Source organism: Melozone crissalis, unplaced genomic scaffold (assembly GCF_028551555.1).
Source record: "Melozone crissalis strain CALT ecotype California unplaced genomic scaffold, PUWL_Pcris_2 ptg000042l_1, whole genome shotgun sequence".
NCBI lineage: Eukaryota > Metazoa > Chordata > Aves > Passeriformes > Passerellidae > Melozone > Melozone crissalis.
In genome coordinates, this window is record NW_026535820.1 from 60,573,091 (window position 1) to 60,592,123 (window position 19,033).

The 19,033-nt window shown below is 47.6% G+C and overlaps 3 protein-coding genes across 4 annotated transcripts in view; 1 reads left to right on the forward strand and 2 right to left on the reverse strand.

Moving 5' to 3' along the window:
- Nucleotides 1-3,079, forward strand: part of RANBP9 (RAN binding protein 9) — a 38,488-nt gene extending 35,409 nt beyond the window's left edge. The window contains exons 12-14 of the mRNA XM_054284809.1: nt 1,022-1,173; nt 1,816-1,927; nt 2,230-3,079. Coding sequence (XP_054140784.1) covers nt 1,022-1,173; nt 1,816-1,927; nt 2,230-2,360 — 395 coding nt within the window. The 3' untranslated portion in view covers nt 2,361-3,079. The remainder of the gene's footprint in view (nt 1-1,021; nt 1,174-1,815; nt 1,928-2,229) is intronic.
- A 684-nt stretch (nt 3,080-3,763) lies between these two features.
- On the reverse strand, nt 3,764-7,685 carry NOL7 (nucleolar protein 7). Its single transcript, XM_054284813.1, has 8 exons — nt 7,495-7,685; nt 6,902-6,962; nt 6,751-6,815; nt 6,548-6,579; nt 5,539-5,635; nt 4,815-4,936; nt 4,665-4,742; nt 3,764-3,931 (listed from the first exon to the last, which is right to left on the reverse strand). Exons 1-8 carry the CDS (start codon nt 7,671-7,673, stop codon nt 3,858-3,860), a joined length of 708 nt encoding a protein of 235 aa, XP_054140788.1. The 5' UTR covers nt 7,674-7,685; the 3' UTR covers nt 3,764-3,857.
- A 216-nt stretch (nt 7,686-7,901) lies between these two features.
- SIRT5 (sirtuin 5) lies at nt 7,902-17,638 on the reverse strand. Of its 2 annotated transcripts, none has more exons than XM_054284812.1 (9): nt 17,594-17,638; nt 16,943-17,081; nt 14,779-14,912; nt 13,079-13,304; nt 11,474-11,561; nt 11,035-11,088; nt 9,737-9,860; nt 8,360-8,475; nt 7,902-7,999 (listed from the first exon to the last, which is right to left on the reverse strand). In XM_054284812.1, the coding sequence occupies exons 2-9, from the start codon at nt 17,055-17,057 to the stop codon at nt 7,924-7,926; spliced, it is 933 nt and encodes a 310-aa protein (XP_054140787.1). In that variant the 5' UTR covers nt 17,058-17,081; nt 17,594-17,638; the 3' UTR covers nt 7,902-7,923. The 2 variants fall into 2 exon arrangements, with proteins under 2 accessions (XP_054140787.1, XP_054140786.1); XM_054284811.1 differs by lacking the exon at nt 17,594-17,638 and adding an exon at nt 17,320-17,499.
- Between the last annotated feature and the right edge of the window lie 1,395 nt (nt 17,639-19,033).

Consider the following 19,033-nt stretch of genomic DNA (forward strand, 5'->3'; position numbering starts at 1 on the left):
ACCACTGCTTGAAGATTTGTGGGTGCTTCACCTACACTGGTTACCCCCCGACCCTCCCCCCAGGTTGAGTCTGGTGGTTTTTCACTTTTTGAAATATTGATATATTCTCCTTAGTGCTGTGTATTGAAGGTTAAGTAGGCAGGTATCTTCCAGAGGTGATACACTTACATCTAAGGGAAAAAAAAGTAGCCAGGTAAAAATCCTGTTTTGAAAGAGTAGTAAAAATATATCACTAAATAGCAATGTTAAAGTCAGAAAGAAGAGTGGATTTGTAACTGAAGAGTCTATCAAAATGCTCATTTTAAAACTTGATTCCATTGATGAAAAAAAGACAAGGAATGGTTAAATGCCTTTCTTTTAATGCGGTGCTTTAGGTGTAAATTTTTAAAAAGCAGGTTTTTCAAAGAAGCCAAGTGTTAGTTTACTATTCGTAAGCTGCATCAATATCTTCTAAAATCACTAGTATTGGGAGTATTGTATGAAACAGTAAACAAATCAGTTGTAGTGTCCTGCTTGATTACAAAAGAAGCCTGAAATAGCCAAATGATTTAAGATAATGTGTTCTGCAAGGAGTATGAACAGTCTAAATTATTGTCTTGTAGCAGAGTCCATCATGGCTGTTGAGGAAGTTCGGCATTTTTTTACACTCTAGTAGTTCCCAATTTGGTGTATCTTCAGAAATGCAATGCCAAAGAATTAAAAAAGTTAGAACTGTGGGACTTCTGTTGTTTTTAAACTCCCTTAAAATTTTAGGGTAAAATCTGGTTTACCATCTAGTTATTTAAAATTAGCCCTTGCAGATAACAGCACATGCTGTGACGGCCTTTGCTATTAGTGAATCAGATCTCTTAAATGTTCCTGAGGAGCAGTTCCCCGGTGTGTGGTACAGGAGCACGTGGGCTCTGAGGCTGACCTGCTCTCTCTGGGCAGGCAGCTGTGTTTGGGTGAAGTCAGCTTGTAGATCCATGGGTTGTTACCCTCGGCCCTGCCCGTGGTGATGATGACGATATCGTTTCTTTAGAAGTAGATTCAAGTCAATTAAGACGCCAGCTCTGTGGTGGCAGCCAAGCAGCCATTGAAAGGATGATCCATTTTGGAAGAGAATTGCAAGCAATGAGTGAGCAGCTAAGAAGAGAATGTGGCAAAAACACAGTGAATAAGAAAATGCTCAAGGTATGTTTAATCTTCTTGTAAAGGTGCATAATTGTGCTGCCCAGCAGGAGCTTCCCACAGCATGTTGTGCTGGAATACTGTTCTGCCTTAAATTCTGCCATTTTTCACGTGTGTCAGAGCAGATGTTCTGGTCAGCTGTGGTGTAGCACTGTCTTCTTTTTTGTCTGTGCTCAGGGAAGATAATTTTGTGCTGTTACAGAGTTAAGCACTTAATCAATTTCTGTGTTTTCCTTTCTCTCATTTGTGACCACATAACTTGCCCTCCAGAATCAAAGTTCTGGTTTTGTCTTTTTGATCTTTCGTCAATGATAAATGAACCGCAGGGGGATTGGTAGAGATGCCCAAAATCTGCATGTTAATTAGTTTGCTCTGGAAAAGAATTCTCCTGCCAAAGGCTGCATGCAGTTTTCAGTCTGTTTTATCTTACCCCATCAGTTAGTAAAATAATGCTACCTTTTGCCTTGCTCTTGGGAAAAAAACCCTAAATGGAGCAAGTCCTGTCACAATGTCTTTTTATCTTTTTGTATTGATGGATACTGACAGTCACCTTTGTGATTCTGAATCAAAACAGTTGAACAAACTATCCCTTCTTTTCACTAGTAGCTTGTAGCTGTAGATGTAATCGAAGTCATCTTCCCACAGGATGCATTCAGTTTGCTTGCATATTCTGATCCCTGGAGCAGCCCTGTTGGAAATCAGCTTGACCCTATACAAAGAGAACCAGTGTGCTCTGTGCTCAATAGTGCAATACTAGGTAAGTGTGGCCTGCTGGCTGCCCACCGTAAGGACAGCAGTGTTGGGTGCACTCTTCTGGGAAGAGAGGGATCGTTTTGGAGGGTATGTAAAATAACAGGTACTTGCCTGCTGTTGTAGTTCAGAGCAAAATTGGCCTGTTCAGTAACAGTGCTGTGCAAGGTCACGTTGTTGCTCCTACTTTGTGGCTTGCTCTAAGAGTAAACTTGCAGATGAATGATTTAAGTAGTTTAGATGTCAAGTTTTCAGTGTGTTATTATGAAATGATTCAGGTATTTTAACTGCACTGTGATTCTCTTTCAGAGACTCACAATCTGCCAAAGCAACCCCCGCTTGCCCTGGCCATGGGACAGGCGTCACAGTGTCTAGGATTGATGGCCCGGTCAGGAATCGGATCCTGCGCCTTTGCCACAGTGGAAGACTACCTACACTAGCTATGCATTTTGAAGGTCTGAAAGGCGTTGTGGCATATTCAACATGGAAAGTAGACCAGCTCTGCTGACTGGAATTTGGAATTTTAATTATGTACTAAGGACAAGTCTGTCGCTTTATGTTGCTTCCTAGTTTACAGCATGATGCAAATGATTTCTAACTTAGTGTTAGGAGATTTCCATCTTTAAACCTCTTAGACAACTAAGAGTTGAAAATATCACTGGTAACGTCAGACATCCAAATTGACAAGTACCAATCCTTTGAACGATTGTCCAAAACAAACCAAAAATCCTGCTACCTTGTGGTGGGACGGAAGACTAGAAAACATGGATGTATTAGCATGTGGGTGATGTAAACGTCAAGCAGGATGACTTGCCAACCTCCACCCCCATTGTTACATAGTTCAATCAGTGTAATTTGCAAAATGCAAATGGTTTGGATATATAGTGTTGATGGGAAGAAATGATATTTTTTAATGTGTACTGTAAAACTTGAATTACTCAGGAGCTGAGTGAATACGTTTGTTGCTACTTACAATCCCAACCTGTTGATCTTAGTAGTTTTTTGTTTTAACATGGTCTTTTCAACTTCGTTTCCTTGTTTAACTACAGACAGCTTCTGTTGTGTAGGCTCACCAGTTTAACTGTTGTATTATAACAGTATTACATGTCAACACAGTGTGGTTATGACCTATTTATATAAAAACCAAATATTTAGTCAATTTACAGTCTTAATTTAATCTTTGTACACCTTGCATTTTTAAAAGTGCTTAAATAGTACTATATTGCAATAAAATGTAGTGATATCATAATTAACCAGCCATTAAAAACTTACATCTACATCCACAGTAGCATGGACGTGTATGCTACATTGTCGTGTTCTAGAGCTCCATCCTAGAACAGCAGTTCTTGTGGAGACCTCCTCGGGGAGCTGCCACCTCCCCGAGGAGCTGGGCTGGTCCAGGTGAAAGGTTTTGCCATGTTCTTGCCACACAGTGATCTAGCTACCAGTGCAGGAAGCTTACTCAGGCCTCCCTGCAGATGGGGAAAATCCCTTACTGCTGGAAAGTAATCCTGAGGCTGGAGAGAAGTGTCCTGCTGTGGGAGCTGATTTAGTGATTCTGCTGTTAGGGTACAGCCTTTCCTTAGAGACACACGTCACTGAGGCAGCAGGAGTGACTGCCTGCTGTAAGGAATGCAGCATCCACAACAGTAGGTACAACATTGCCGATGTTTATTCTCTGCAAAGGCATTGCCTCACGGAGGCAGCTCAGCAAGCCTGGTCCTAGCACCAGCTGTTCTACAACACTGGTCTGGCTGCTCTGTAGCTTCCCCAGGAACTTCTGAAAGGGGAGAGGAGAGTACAGGGAAGTTCCATCAGGCTCAGCTCAGTGCCTTCTGCTGAAAGCAAAGTGATGATGAAGTGGGAAAAACACCTGTGTTGTGTTGAGATCAACTGTCACTAAAAGTCCTTAGCAGCATCTTCTGAAAAAGCTGTCTTCAGACTCCACTTTTAATATGTGCTGCCAGCCAGCGTTTCTTAAACCTTGCTGCTTTTTCCTTTTTATCTTGCCCTTAAAAAAAAAAAAAAGCTGTTAGTTACCATTTTACTTAGCCCCCATGTGCTGGAGAAGCAGCAAGCCCTTGGCAGCTGCAGCATTTCAGAGCAGAACAACCACCTCAAGCACTGATAAACTTTCTACAGTATTTTATGTGCCCCAGGTGCATTTCACTGGCCAGGAGCAGCAGTTTGCACCAGCCTCCTTAGGAGGGTGGGGGGAATACAGTGGAGCTTGCAGTGATGGAGCACAGATGGAAAGCAGGCCCTGCTAGCTAAGGACCAGTAACTTTTCCCTCTGGTGTTCGTGACCCTCACAGAATGTGTGGGTGTAAAACTGTCCCTGTCCATTATGGAAATGAGGAGAAATGGGTGCTATTTCCCTGTGCTCACATAGAGGTTCTGGGATCTTGGTATCTTTTAAGTCTGAGATACATCTAAAATGCCTTCCAACAGCTCAGAGAGTGGAGGCTGAAACAACAGCTCCTTAAGTATTTATTTCACTGAGCAGCCCTGGCTCTAATACAAGAGCTGTCTCTTAACATACCAAAAATGAGGTAATTTTTTTTTTTAGTTGTGTCTCATACACCACCCCTGGGGGTGTGCTCATGACACCTGCTGAGACTGCAGTGCTCTACTGCCCTTCCCTTACTCTCCAGGTGCTTGGAGTTAGAGGATCACAAGCCAGGATGCTCTAGCATGGAAACCATATGCAGAAAACAATACCTACTCTGACTTTCTATACTCACCCCAAGACTTGTCCACAAACTGAACAGCAGCTTTTTTGACAGGGGCTCTCTTGTTTGCAAGGGAGAAAAATTCATTTGCTGCAATGGAGACGAGTGTTAATAGCAGAGTTCAAGGCAGACAAGGCTCCACCCAAGAGCAGCAGTGCTTACCTGGTACCCGGTTGGTGTGTGGCCCGTAGAGCTGAGCATTTAGGAAGTCTTTGGCCAGCTGCTGGTGGAGGCCTGTGGCACTGTGGTCCTTCAAGCACACAGCCACATAGTTTCTTTTTGTCCTATCAAAGAGAGATGTAAATCCCTGAAGCGTGGCTACAGAATCCAGAACAACAGACACTGCTGACAAGCTTTGCTACTTGAGCACAGCAGCAGCCAGTGATGGTTTCTGATACTCAGATGAGCTTTGTGGCAGTATTAAAAAAATAAAAAGCTGGACCAATACTCTCAAGCTGTTGTCCTATGCCTTTGTGTGCCCTGAGTAGTTTTCTTGGGTGTCCTGAGCTCATCCTACCAGAAGCTAGGGCAATTACTCTCTAGGGCCATCAGTGACAATGAAATAAAGAGCAGAGAGAAAAACAGATTGAAATGCAGGAATTTGGTGCTCAACTACCCCACAACACAATGTGTACTGCTGTGCTTATGACTGCCCAGCCATCTCATAGCAGTTACATATATGTAATATGCAAAAATTATTTCTATCTTATATATATATGTATGCACACATATATAAGTATGCTAAAGCAGAAGATATTAAAGGTGTTTTTAGCACATAAATATGCTTTCAATCAGACAAAGGATGGGGGAACATGAAGTGCAGAAGAGGGCACAGCCATGCAGAACAGACCTTCCCACACCAGGCAAAATCATCTTCTCCTCTTACCTGGCACCCTTCTTCCTCTTGCCTTTCTTCTCCTGCACTTCAGCTTGGCCTTGCTCCAGCTCTACAGCCTCAGCTTCAAGTTCTTCATCTGGAGTAACTTGTAAATGAAATTTCCCAAAGGTTACTAATGAAAACCAGTCAGTGAAACAGGACTTACAACAAGCAGAATTTTTCAGGAGAACTGACTAGGATGAACAGCTGTAAGAGGGAGGGAAAGAAATATGCTGAGGGGATCAACCCAAAGTACTGCTAGCCAGCTTTCCTCAGCATCAACAAAATGGGATTCGTCACTGGACAAAAATTCAATGCAACACAACAGCTGTGGGTAACCCATAAAGGGAAATCCAACTCTGGCTTCAGTCTTGCTTCATTCTCAGCTCATCTCTGCTATGTCAATACAACAGATCTTTTTTAAATAAAGACAATAAAAAGTAGCAGTTCCATCATACAGCAGCATGTGAGATTTGGATGAGAAAATATTTAAATAAGATTTTTTCTGAAGTACTTCGAAGTACAGATGAAGCAAAAACAACACTTGTAAACACTCTAGACTCTTGATTTTGTAATTCTGAGTTTGAAAAGAGTTACTTAATATCCTATAGATGCTATTGAACTGCAGTTTGATATATTAAGTATAGAGGCAATTTAACAACTCTACCCAGGAATACCTCTATAACTTAAATGAAGATTAAATATTAATCCACCTTCAGTAACCTTGTTTTTTCTGCTGTAACACCTGCCCATGATTTCCTTAAACACTTCAGGCTATTTAACTGAAACCACTGCACAGCAACTGAGTTCTGTAAAAGGTGTAAGAATTAGATTGAATCTAACTTTGTGTTTTTCCTCAGACATTTCTTTTCCTGGGGAAAAGAATCTGTGCAGTGTGCTCATGATTAAGACTTGGAGAAGGTGTCTTCACCAGAGCTCCCCCTTGGAGCTCTGGCACAGGAATGAACTCCTGAAGTACCAGATGTGCCCCTCGTTAGCAAAGCGAGCTGTAACATACCTGGGTCATCTGCCACAGCCTGCTCAGTGGGCCTGGGGAGCAAAGGGAAGGCAACAGGTTACTCTTCAATTCACACTCCCTTCCTTTACTAAGGCCATGAAACCCCCATTTCCAGTATGGTCTCCCAGAAGGGGCTGCCCCAGGGGTGGGAGATTCGGAGAGGGGGATCCCAACAGCCACCGCCGCCTGCCCATTCCCCTCACCGTGCGGACACATCCTGCAGCTCCTGCAGCTCCTGCAGCAAGGCCTCGGGCAGCAGCCTGCGCTTCTGCGGGGGAGAGAGAGGGGAGTCAGGCGGGCACGGACACGGCCGGCACACAGACACACACACACAGCCGGGGCGTAGCGCGGTACCTTCTGCTCCGCGAACAGCTCCTGGTGCCGCCGCCGCTTCTCCTTCAGCAGCTCCCGGTGCCTGCGGGAAGGCGGGAGCCACCGTCAGCATTCCATGGTGGGAGAGGGGGGATTACGGGCGGGGACAAAGGGGGTGAACGAGGGCTTGGAGGGGCTTGGAAGGGCAAAGGAGGTGGTGAGGAGGGGCAAGTGGGGGGATACGGGAGAGGGAATAGGAAAAGTGAAAGGGGCTTAGAGAGGTGAAGGGGGGGAAGGGGTTACGGGCGGGACAGGGAAGGAGAAGAGGCCAGGGAGGCCTAAGAGGGGTGGTGGGGTAAGAAGGGAGGGAAAGGAGACAACAAGGAGACATAAGTAGAGATAAGGGAGGGAATAAGGGGAGGATAAGAGGGGGAAAGAGGCGTGTACGGGGGTAAAAAGGGATCTAAGAGGGTGAGAGGGGTGGAGGGGGGGATTAGAGAGGTAAGCGAGTGGTTAGGGCGGCGGTAAGAGGGGTGAAAGGGGAGATGAGCGGGGCTAGGCGGAGGGGGTAAGAGGAGGGAAGCGCTAGTGTAGGAGCCGCCGTTCCGGAGCAGGAGGCCCCGGCGTGTCCGCACCTCCGCGCCGCCTCTCCCACGAGCTTCCGCTCGGCCTCGGCCGCCTCCCTCGCCACGCCGAAGGGCACCTCCTCCGGGGCCTCGTCCTCCGAGGAGGCCGGGCTGGGCAGCGCAGCGGGAGCCCTGCGCTTGCCCGCGGCCGCCGCCTTCGCCTCCTTCGCCTTCGGCCGGTGCGCCATGGCTGCGGCCTCTGTGCCGCCTGCCCCGGAACCGCTCCCGCCTTCCGCCGGGGAATGCCGAGCGCCGGGACACCCGCCCAGCCCCGCCCCGCCCCGCGGGATGCGCGCACACACAATACAGGACACGGGAGGACAGTACAGGACCTCGCCCCGCCTTTATTGCCGTGGGACGAGTCCCGCCGCCGCCTCCGGCCCGCCCGCCCCGCGCTGGGCCCCGCCGGCCCCGGCACTCCGGGGCTGATCCCAGGGCTCAGGTGATGATCTCCGTCTCGTGTCGTGCCAGTGCCGGCGGCAGCGTGGTCCCGCAGGGGCCCGGGAAGTGGAACCTGGAAGGAAGCGGCAGGTTTAGGGCGCGGGCAGGCACTGGCGCATCCCGCTGCTTGACCTGGCGGGTCTGGCGGGGGCACGGCAGGGACGGAGGGAGGAAAGACGAGGAGGAGAAAGGAGTTTAGGCCTTGTGGGGCGTAGGGACAGACTTCAGCCTCACCCTTTAAATAATACGGTTTGTGTCTTAGATGAAAATTTCACCATGGAAGAAGAAATCTTTTTTCTTGCTTTTTAACAGAAACTCAATATTTCATAAGGCCGGGAGGCAAACTAGACCGTATTTGTCTAAACCCAGCGTTTTGGCAGCTGGACCAGGGGCAGGAAGGAGGGGACTGAAGGCGTTCCCTGAGCAGAGTTACCTGAACCTGTCGGTGGCAGGAGTGGTTTCCATGTTGAACTCCGCGACCGGGACTCCTCTGGCCGAGACCTGCGGGGCGAACATGGCCGCAGGATACACCACGGACGAGGTCCCGACCTGCGGGCAGTGGGACAGGAGTCACAAGGGTAGTAGGACAGCACTCAAACAGACCAAACCAACCCAGCCCCGAGGTGAGGGCCCTTCTCACAATTGTACGTGCACTGAAGCCTAGGAGATGCCTACAGAAATGAAACCAAATCAGTACCTGATCGGTGTCACTGCAGATGTAACTATTTAATTTAGCACAGCAATTAGGAATTGTTTCTCTGATGCAGCCCAAAGAAACCCATTTGTAACTGTAGATGGGAAAAAAAATCCCAGAAAAAAAATGGCACGCTTTGTCTTCAAGGAAAAATAACAACCCAACAAAACTTTCCTTCTGTTACTTTAGGTCATTCTGCAAATGGAAGAGAGTCTAAGTAAGTGTTTTGGTTAGGGATCTGGAACGTACAAGGCATGTAAAGCACCTTGCAAAAAGCAGCACATTATAACTTACTTCCTTTTCAAACTGAGCATCAAAATAATTGTATTTTTTACTGTTTGAGAAATTAGAACAACAGAACAGTTTGGATTGGAAGAGACCTCAAAGATCATCTTTCCAACCCCTCTGCCATGGGCAGGGACACCTTCTACTAGCTCAGGTTGCTCAAAGCCCCATCCAACCTGGCCTTGAACGCTTCCAGGGATGGGGCACCCACAGCTTCTCTGGGCAAGCTGTGCCAGTGCCTCACCACCCTCACAGTAAAGAACTTCTCCCTATATGTAATCTAAAGCCACTCTCTTTCAGTTAAAAGCCATCATCCCTTGTTCCTGATGAAGCATCCCTCTCTGGCCTCCTTGCAGGCCTCTTTCAGGACTGGAAGGCTGCTCTAAGGTCTCCCAAGAGCCTTCCCTTTTCCAGGCTGAGCAACCCCACTCTCTCAGCCTCTCCACAGGGAAGGTGCTCCAGTGCCCTTATCAACAAAGGCTCTCCTCTGGGACTTGCTCCAACGGCTCCATGTCCTTATGCTGGGGGCACCAGAACTGCCCATAGTATTCCAGATGGGGTCTCACCAGATCAGAGTAGAGGGGGAGTGAAATTCAGCAGCCAGACAGCATTGTCTAATCACTAACCCCAGTGTACTTGACTTCTGAGTAGTCTGTGTACATTTTCAAACTGAAAGGTCTTTTAATGTTTTGCACTGACACCAGAGAAGCCCTCTGGGGCTTTCAGTTCCCTCAGGGAAGCACAGATACATCTGCTTTGCCCAGGAGTTGCCACGTCCCTAGCGTGGCCTCCCTGGCGGTTCAGAGGACAGGTAAGGAAAGCGCCACTCACGACCAAGCAGAGGTCACAAATATCCAGCTCCTTCTCCACCGCCGTGAGCACGCCGGGATCCAGGGCTTCCCCAAACCACACCACGTGGGGCCGCAGGAGCCCATTGCAGCCGTCCTCCTCACACCTGCTCACACACCACACAGGGACAGGTCAGCAGCGCTCCAAGCTGCAGAGCGGCAAAGCAGATCGCATTCTCCCCTGGGCAGGTCTTAGCTGCCATCATCCTCTCTCCTCCTCCAGAGCCCTCCCCACACCCTGCTCTACCACGTGCTGGACAGAAGGCAGATCATTCCATGCTACACACGTGCTGGAAGTACACAGGTACTGCATGATCGCAAGGAAGGGGGTGCTGAACAGTTGTTCAGTACAGACACTTAATTGTGTCTTTCTCTTACGCAGCTCCTGAAATGCATGAAAGTTAAAACTCAGCCTCCATCAGCTTTAACAAACTAGCTGACAGGGTTTTAAGGAGAAAATGACCCAAAAGACAGAAGCATCTTGTTAGCCTCTTTTTCCTTAGGAATCAGATGAACAATGTGGCTTTTTCCATCTGCAACTAGCTAAGGCAAAGCTTCAGGCAACATACAAAAGCATCATGGCACATTCTGTGCCTGTGAGGGGACCCCACCATGGTAGTCCAGAAAAACACTGGGTAACATCTGCAAAGTACCAAAACATTTACTGCTGTAGCACTCACTTTCTTGCTGCAATTCTCCTACTACTTCACTTACTACAAACCCCAGGAATGTGGCCACGTTTCATCTTGGTGCTCAAGTACACAAATGTGTGATGCCTTTAGCACCATGGTAACTTCTACATGCTCCTTTGTCTGATGCCCCTGTAACTTTAGACTCAGTTTCCTGGGGCAGAGTTCCAGAGTTGTTCTCATCTTATTGCAGGGGTTCCATACTGTTATCTCCTATCGCAAAAGTTTCATACCTTCTTGGTGTTTCTCATGAGTAGCTCCTCAGAGCACTGACTCTTTCTTCTTCACAAAGTAGCCAACTGACCAGTTTTCAACCACCCCACTCTTTTATAGCACTCTTCTTCTCATTGGTTACAGCTGTGGCCTGTTAAAGTCAGGCCTGTTCCTAATCTTTGATAATTGGCGCAGCTGCAACTCCTTAGGGGTAAGATTACTTTCTACACTATCTTTATTTTCTTATATTCTGTCCCCCTACACAGAGTTCTTTGTCTCCTGTGGAATGTCCTTCCAAAACAACATGAACAGTAACATGAAGCTTTGAGATGCACAAAGCATGAAGAGGTAACAGCCCAACAGAGTGGTCCATACGTACTGAGGAAGGTCTTCAACTGGAATGGCAGCATCTTCTGTGTCAGGATCTGGAGCCCTGTAGTCACAAAATGGAAATACGTGTTCACCAGTACAAAAGGTATTTTATATATTAATAAAAACTTAACATTCTCTAAAAACCTTCATATTCTCTGAAGCACACCCTCCAATCAAAGAATCTGCAACTTCAGCCAACTTGAACACCTACTACAATCCTAAAATACCATACATGAAGCAGGCAGGAATTTGTCCAGAATTATCCTGAAGCTGAGTAACTTTAATAAGCTGGCCAAAACTGTCAAAGGCACAACAACTATTTATGTAATTATCTAAAGGTCTGGTGAAATGTAAAGGGAAAAAAGTTCTAAAAAATCTTTGAGTATATGCCTGGCCCATCCCCCTGCTCACTTGCTCTTTTAGTGGTGAAAGAAAGAATGGATTACCCCTTCCCAGCCAACGCGGGGCAGATCGGGCTCTTGTAATTCGCAGCTACGTTTCCACAGCTGGTGCACCGAGTTTTAAATAAACTCCCTGGAACACACAAAGAGGGAACATCAGGGATGAAGCAATGGCTCTGAGGTGTGGCTGTGCAGGCAAGTGGTTGTGTTTATCCTGGGCAGCTTCTCTTTACAGACCTTGAAGGCTGTGCCTTGTAGGTAACTAACAACAGGAATGCAACAGCAAAGACAGTCCCACTGTGCCACCTTGTTCTGCCTCAGGACATGAGGAATACACAGTCCCATAACATATTTTGCAGGAAAATCATAATTTAAAATATCACTGAGGGAGATGATTTCTGTTTATTGCTTTTCCTCTTACATCAGAAACATTTTCTTTAAAAAATAAAATATGCTGGTCAACACCATTTTGTTTGATGCAAAACTCCACCCACAAAACTTCTGTAGCATTACTAACATGCTGTCAAGATGTGTAATATAGCCAAGAGCTAAAAATTGTGTCCATTTTGTAAGGAATACAAATAACCAAAATTAAACTCTTGTCAAGACTTCATTGGGTCCACAGCTGCTAAATAGCTTGTGCAGGTTTCCTGTGTCCAAAGCACAAAAGTGGTGGTGGGAAATCCCATTTACACCTTTAGTGATACTTGAGTTAAAAAGCATCACATGACTGGAGGACCAGGATGGGTCTTTGTCCTGGGAGACTTCTACCCTGTGGCAGGGCCTGAGAAGTGAAAAATCACAGAACCACAGAATAATGAGGTTGGAAGAGACCTCTAAGATCAAGTCCAACCTATGCCCTAACACCTTAACAAGACTATAGCACCAAGTGCCATGTCCAGTCTTTTTTTAATCACATCCAGAGATGGTGATTCTGTGGGGTCAGCTCCAAGGGCTTCCACACCCTCTTCCTCTCCACACCTGTACACTTCCTCAGATCCCACACTCCCGCTGACCCCCAGAGTGCTGCACCTGCCATGTGCTCCTCTGGCACTTAGTGGGAGTAAGGAATACCACTGACTACAGGGAAGAGAGGGGGAGGGCCACTGGCTGCAGGAAAGAAAGGTAAGGGAATCTCAATTGTTTCCAGTCCCTTTGTCCTCCTGTAGCCAGGAAGTGCACAAGTGAGAACAGGACAGAGGCAAAGCACCAGGACTGGTGAGGCCAGGCTTGCCAATACACCCTTTACTGGTGGCAGTCTGACACCACCCCTACCACACAGTGGAATCCTTGAGGATTCTTTTCTCCTTTTCTAAGTGAAATTACCCAGGTGTGACAGTCACATTAATTCAAGTGGACCTATGGAAAACTGTGCAAGCAAGAAGAGGGAGCAATTTCCTGTGTATTGTCAGAATCCATTAAAAACAGAAAGATGAGATTCTGTGATCCTAAAGGTGAGAATAAAGAGAGGCTACAAAGTACCTGAAACAACTTCCAAAAGAGAACAGGGTGTTATTGTAAATAACTTTATGCAAATTATTGTAATTTTGAAGACAAAAATGTTTTCTTTTTGTACTTATCCCATTTTCCCTTCTTCCCACTCCCCACCCCAGGTTTTCTGGCCTGTGGCAGACGTGAGCCAGCTCCTACCGTGGATTTCTAAGAGGTGCTTGGTGCCTGCCTTCCTGTGCAGCTCATCAATGTTCTGAGTGATGACCACAACGCTCCTTCCTTGCTTGCTGAGACGCTTCTCGCACTCTGCGATGGCAATGTGGGCTGGATTGGGGTGTTTGCTCAGCATCACCTCCCGCCGGTAGTGGTAGAATTCCCACACACGGGAAGGGTTTCGCGCAAAAGCCCCTGGAGTAGCCAGCTCCTGCAAAAGATGTAACAGGTCATCCTACAATGAAAGAAGAATCCCTTCCCCAGATGAAGCCCGCTGCATCTCTGCCATTTATACATCGCTGCATCACAAGGTCATCAAATGCAGATTGTCTATAACCAAATGCAGTTGATGAGAATATTGTTCCACAGCCCTTACAAGGGTGACAAGTCAAAGTGTCAGATCAAAAGAGGAAATAACTTACAGAAATAGTGTTGTACACGGGTTTACACTACACTCCAACCATCGTCTGTGCTGCCCTACCAAACTATTAGGGGCTGAGCACAAAGCAAGATGAGATATTCCAATGCACACCCTTTTTTTGGCAACCACAACTCTTTTCCACAGCATCCATAAAACTCAGCATCATGTAAATGTATTTCCTTTGCTAGTAATTTATTTTCTGCTTTAAGTGTAACACAAGCCAAATTACACCCATTGTCAAAACCAAAGTCTAATGTCTTGTATTTTGTGTGCAGGTAAAATTGAAGCTGCTTTTCGCAGTAACTTTAATTTTGGCTTCTCTTTCTCAAAAACGAGGTGCAGCTCAGTCCAGCACCTCAGTGCACAATTCCACTGACACAGAAACTGAATGCAAGTTTCTGATGCAGCAGGACCAAACATTTATACACACACATGCTTTATCTGAATTGATGGTCACTGAAAGCAAAAAAACTCATCTTTAGATTCAAACCAGTTTCAAAAACTCATGTCTCTGACACTTTTTAGCTTCATCAGATCTTTCAGGAATGCTGTAATTAAAAACCACAAAGAAAGCAGGTGCGATTGCAGCATTTGGGGTAGCAGGTACTGACAGCAGAACAGCTGCTGAAACACCTGCAGCACCAGCAGGATGAGACTCGTGAGGCCCCCACAGAACTCACATTGTTGGTGCCTTCAGCTGTACTCCCAGTGTCTGCTCCCACCTCCTCTCCCACCCCTTTGGCAGGCAAGATCATTCCAGCAAGAGAGACAGCCTGTGGGAGAATTAAAGAACCTGCCCCAAAATAAAACAAGTCCTAAAGCATTAAAAGCATTTTTAAAGGGGGTTATGAGACACCAAGATTAAAAGAAAACAATTAGTCTCTATTGTCAGTTCTTCCTTTGGTATTTTGGTTTGTTTAAAACGCTAAAGAGTGTAAAACAGGAAAGGCCCCACATGGTAGGAAAACAGTGAGGGTGTCAAAAGATGAGCAAACAGCTGAACTGCAGGAAAACAAGGATGGCAGAAAGACCCAGAGCTGCCTGCAAGAATGTTGGATTTCCCAAGCAACTGATAAACTGAAGGACAGAAGCAGATCCCCACGGGCACGGAGGAGAGCTGCAGAGGCAGCTGCTGCAGGGAGAGCTCTGTCCCTGCTGCACTGCCATGGGAGAACTTCCACCCTCTTCCTCCAGCTGTTCCTGACGCTCACCTGTGTGATGGACAGAGAGGCACGGCTCTGCAGGCACGGCCCCCAGCACCTACCTGGGCTTGCCACTTTCTCCAGAAGCCTCCAGCCCCTCTGAAGGTGGGCACGCCGCTCTCGGCGCTGACCCCGGCTCCGGTGATGATGGCGATGTGCTTGGCCTTGGCAAACACCTCTCGGAAATCAGCCATGTCTGTGCCAGGGCAGGGAAACAAGGAGCTGTTCAGGCACTCACACCCTGCCCTCAGAGGCCACACTTACACATCCACACATGGCTTCCATACACACCTCCCATGACTTCAATTTCGGAACACCTGCTGCCTCCTGAGCTTCTGTATGTTGGAATTTAAAGGGCAGTTCCTGGAGATCCTCAAAATATGTGTCTGAGCAGGCTCAGTAGGGCAACATGTGCTAAACATGATTATGGTCAAAACTGGAAAAGCAGAGCCTATAACTAAAACCCCACACTGAATGCTACCCCAATAACAACTGTTGGCACCACCACCCAGGAACAGTTTGCTTCCTAATTGTTACTTAAGAGCCTGGGATGAAAAAAAATACATTTGCTTTGTTGTTCTTTTTGTTTGGATTTTTTTTCCCACAAAGTATCACCTTCAAAATTAAGTTAATTTGGGAAAATGTGCTTTCTTTTGAGGCATTTTTCCTGTTTTCTAAGTTTGCAGCTGTATTTTATATTTTTAAATGTGTTATTCCCACCATTTTTCCTTGCATGGTAGTTTGGGAAAAAGATGGAAAATTCCCTTTGCCTTTTTATGTGAGCCAAGACAAGATTAAACAGGAACAGGTTAGCTACAGACAGATAAAAAAAAAATCTCTTGCAGTTTACCTCAGATATGATTTTTAAAGCAACACGAATCACAAAATGGCTGAGGTGGGAACAGACCTCTGGAGGTTGTTTTGTTCAACCCCCTCTGCTTAAGCAGGGTCAGCCAGAGCAGACTGCCCTGGACTGTGTCCTGTGGGGTGGCTTTTGATATCTCCATGGATAGAGACTCCATAACCTTCCTGCACAATTCAATCCATTGTCTGACCACCCTCACAGCTGACAAACACCATGGGGTGTTTTTATGCATTGAGAGGATGCCCTGGAGCCTTCACTGCCACAAGGGCTCATCACTGGCTTAAGGCCAATGTGGTGCCCACCAGATCCCCAGGGACACTCCTGCCCAGCTGGTCACTCCAGCCTGTCCTAGTGCCTGGGGTTATTTATTCCCAGGGGCTGGACCCTCTGGAGTATCAACCACTCCTCCCAGCTTCCAAGGATACACTCTGGTCCATTGTCCAGGCCATTAACGAAGGTGTTAAACAACACTGGCCTCAGTACAGGCTCCTGTGGTATCCCACAAGTGAGCAGCCTCCAGCTGAACTTTGAGCTGCTCACCACAACCCTAATCCTCACCATTTACCAGGTGATCTTTCAAATAAAAAACAAAACTACCCCCTCTCTGCCCCCAGACACACAAAAGCCCACCCAAAGGCAGGTAAGTTCCTGTAGGGAGGAAGAGCCACTGAGAGGTCCCAAGAGCCACAGCACAGAGCCACAGGACTGGGCAGAGAACGCTGCAGTTCTGATGCCCCACCTGCTGCTGCAAACCAAACCTCACAAGCCCTGAATGTGTAAAGCTCAGGCCAAAAGGCCTCCCAGCCAGGTCTCTGGCAGCAGCCAAATGCTGATGCTCAAGGCAGCACAAAAAGCAAGTTTGCCTCAGCTACCCAACATTAAGGGGTTGCTACAGTACCTGTGTGCAGTTTTCAAGTTAAGGCACATTCTCAAATTGAAAAACAAAACCAGAATACCCCCAAACAGGTGAAGAGAGGTCAGCCTTAACTGCTAGGCTGAACAGGGCGCCTGAGCTGTTACAAATGCTCAAGGCCCAGAAATGAGGAATTACTTTTATTACTCATTAGCATTATGAAAGGGAAATGCAATTAACCATTGCATACTTATGTGCATAGACTATAAACATTAAAAACGTGTTTATGTTGTAACCATGCAGACTGCAAGGGGTTTTTGGAACTCTAGAGAATACCGACACAGAAAGGTAATTTTACTATTCTGGGGGACAAATAAAGCAACTTCACACTGTTTTAAACATTTTTAATTTAGCCATGGATTTCACCTAGCACACAAAACCTTCTAGCACTTCAAATCCACCTTAAAAACCTGTCCGGGGTGCTAAAGCAAACAAATACACGTCTTACTTGAACTGGGACGGGCCATTTCCAAGCAAAACTTCTGTTTCTTTGAAGACGAAGCCTTAAGTCCACAATGCACTTGGGAAACCAACCTTCTAGCGGTAGATTGAAAGAGACACATCAGGATCCCTCGGAAGTGTTTCACCTGGGGAGAAATAAATCAAACATCAGCGGCCCAGCCAGGGTGCGCATTTCTGCCACCTCCCTGTCAGGGGCTCTCCCTAAAAAACCAGGTGCGAGCGTTCCTCACGGCTTCCTCCTGCACCTGCAGAACACGGAATCACCCCAGCCCGAGACCCTGGGGCCGGGATCATCGCTTTTGTTCAGAACCGGGGAGATCAGCCCCGCTCCAGAGCGGCGCTTTCGGCCGACACTCAACTTACGCGACGCTCCCGAACTGCGCTGCTAACCCGAGGCAGCTCCCAGGACCACCGGCATTTTAAGAAGAAGGGGGAAAAGCAAAGGACGGAGCCTCGGCGGGCTGCGAGCCTACGTGCATCTGCCGGCCCGCAGAAGGGCGAAGGGGACAGCGCGGGCAGGCGGAGCCTCGGCGAGGGGGAGGCGGCGAGCGCCGGGCCCTCAGGTCGGGGCTCCGCCCGCCGGGCCCTCACGCCGGCCCCGGGGCCGCGAGTTCGCGGCCCGCCCGCTGCGACTCACCCCGGGCGGCGGCGGCTGAGGCGGCCGAGGCCGAGCCGTGCGGTGCCGCACGTCCCGCCCCGCGCTGCGCCGCTCCGCCCTCCCGCGGGGTTAAGGCGGCATGGAGGCGTGGATGAGTGCACTGGAGGCAGCCGCGAGCCGCTTCCCGGCGCTGCGCGGAGCGCGCACGTATCAGCTGGAATGAGACGCAAGTAGGTCAGGAGAGCTGGATGGCTTTCCAGCGTCATCCCTCTCTGCGGTCCACCCTCGGGCGTTCGCAGTTTACGCGTTCACGGATGAAAACTCCGCTGCACTCGAACAGCACACTTTTTTTTTTTTTCTCTTAATGAGGAACTCTGTTTTTAGCATGTTTTGCTGCATAAAGAAGGCAGCGCCTGCTCTCATCCAGCCGCCTCCTCTCCGCCCTTCCCCAACAACCGTAAATCATTACGGTCCTTTTCAGTCAAAGGTTTTGACACATTTCTCCCCCTCCCTTTGGATTCTGTAAATTACCAGCTAAGCAGGTGAAGAAGCCCCCAAAACATGCACCCAAAGAGGGGAAAGGCTGAAAGGCAAGTCCCACCGTGCTCTTTCAAGTCCACGAACAGCCTGTCCAGCCCCGGGGCAGCTCCTGTCTCCCACTCCTGTAGGCACAGAGGAGTTACCTGAGCGGGTTCACCTGAGGGCAGGGCACAGCCAGAGCTGCTCCCAGAGATGGCAGCCGACCTTTCCCTCCTTACCCTGCTCCATGGCACTTGTTATTGTTTAGAGTACCAGCACTCCGTACACTGCCTCCAGCTGCAAACTCGAAGGCAGCCTTTGGTGCGGAAATGTTGTTGTTAGTCAGTGGTGCTAGCTAAACGCTTGCGCTGGTGCTTGCGGGGCTGTCACAGCTGTTCCCTGAGCACTCAGTGTCTCCATAAAGGCAAGCGTGCTCAAAAAACAGCACATCATACACTCAGAAAACAAGGTGAAGGCCAGCATGATCTTACTTAGCATTCTAATGACCCTGACGTCAAAATCCATTAATTCTGTACAGATTGGGAAAACAAACAGGATGGCAGGTTTGTTGAATGAGGGACTGGCTCTGCATAATGTTATTCAGTATCATGACTGGTGTTTGGTTTTTTGAGAACTGAGATCTTGCTACAGACTGTACACTATGCTTACTAGGCAGCTGCTAGTTAAAATTGAAAAAAAAGCAATTCACAGTTGCACTATCACCACAATTTTCTTCCACTTGGAATCCAAAGTTCAAGACAGCAAAATCCTAGTTTAACATTGCTAACAGGAAAAAAATAGTTCTGTTTATGTACCAGAGTTTTGAGGTGCACATCAACCAAGGAGCTTTCATCTTCCTATCACATCATTGCACCCGTTAGCTGTGCTCCTTCTAACTTTACATCAGCCCAGGGCAGGGCATGTTAATGTCCAAAATTTGCAAAAGTACAGATCTTTTAA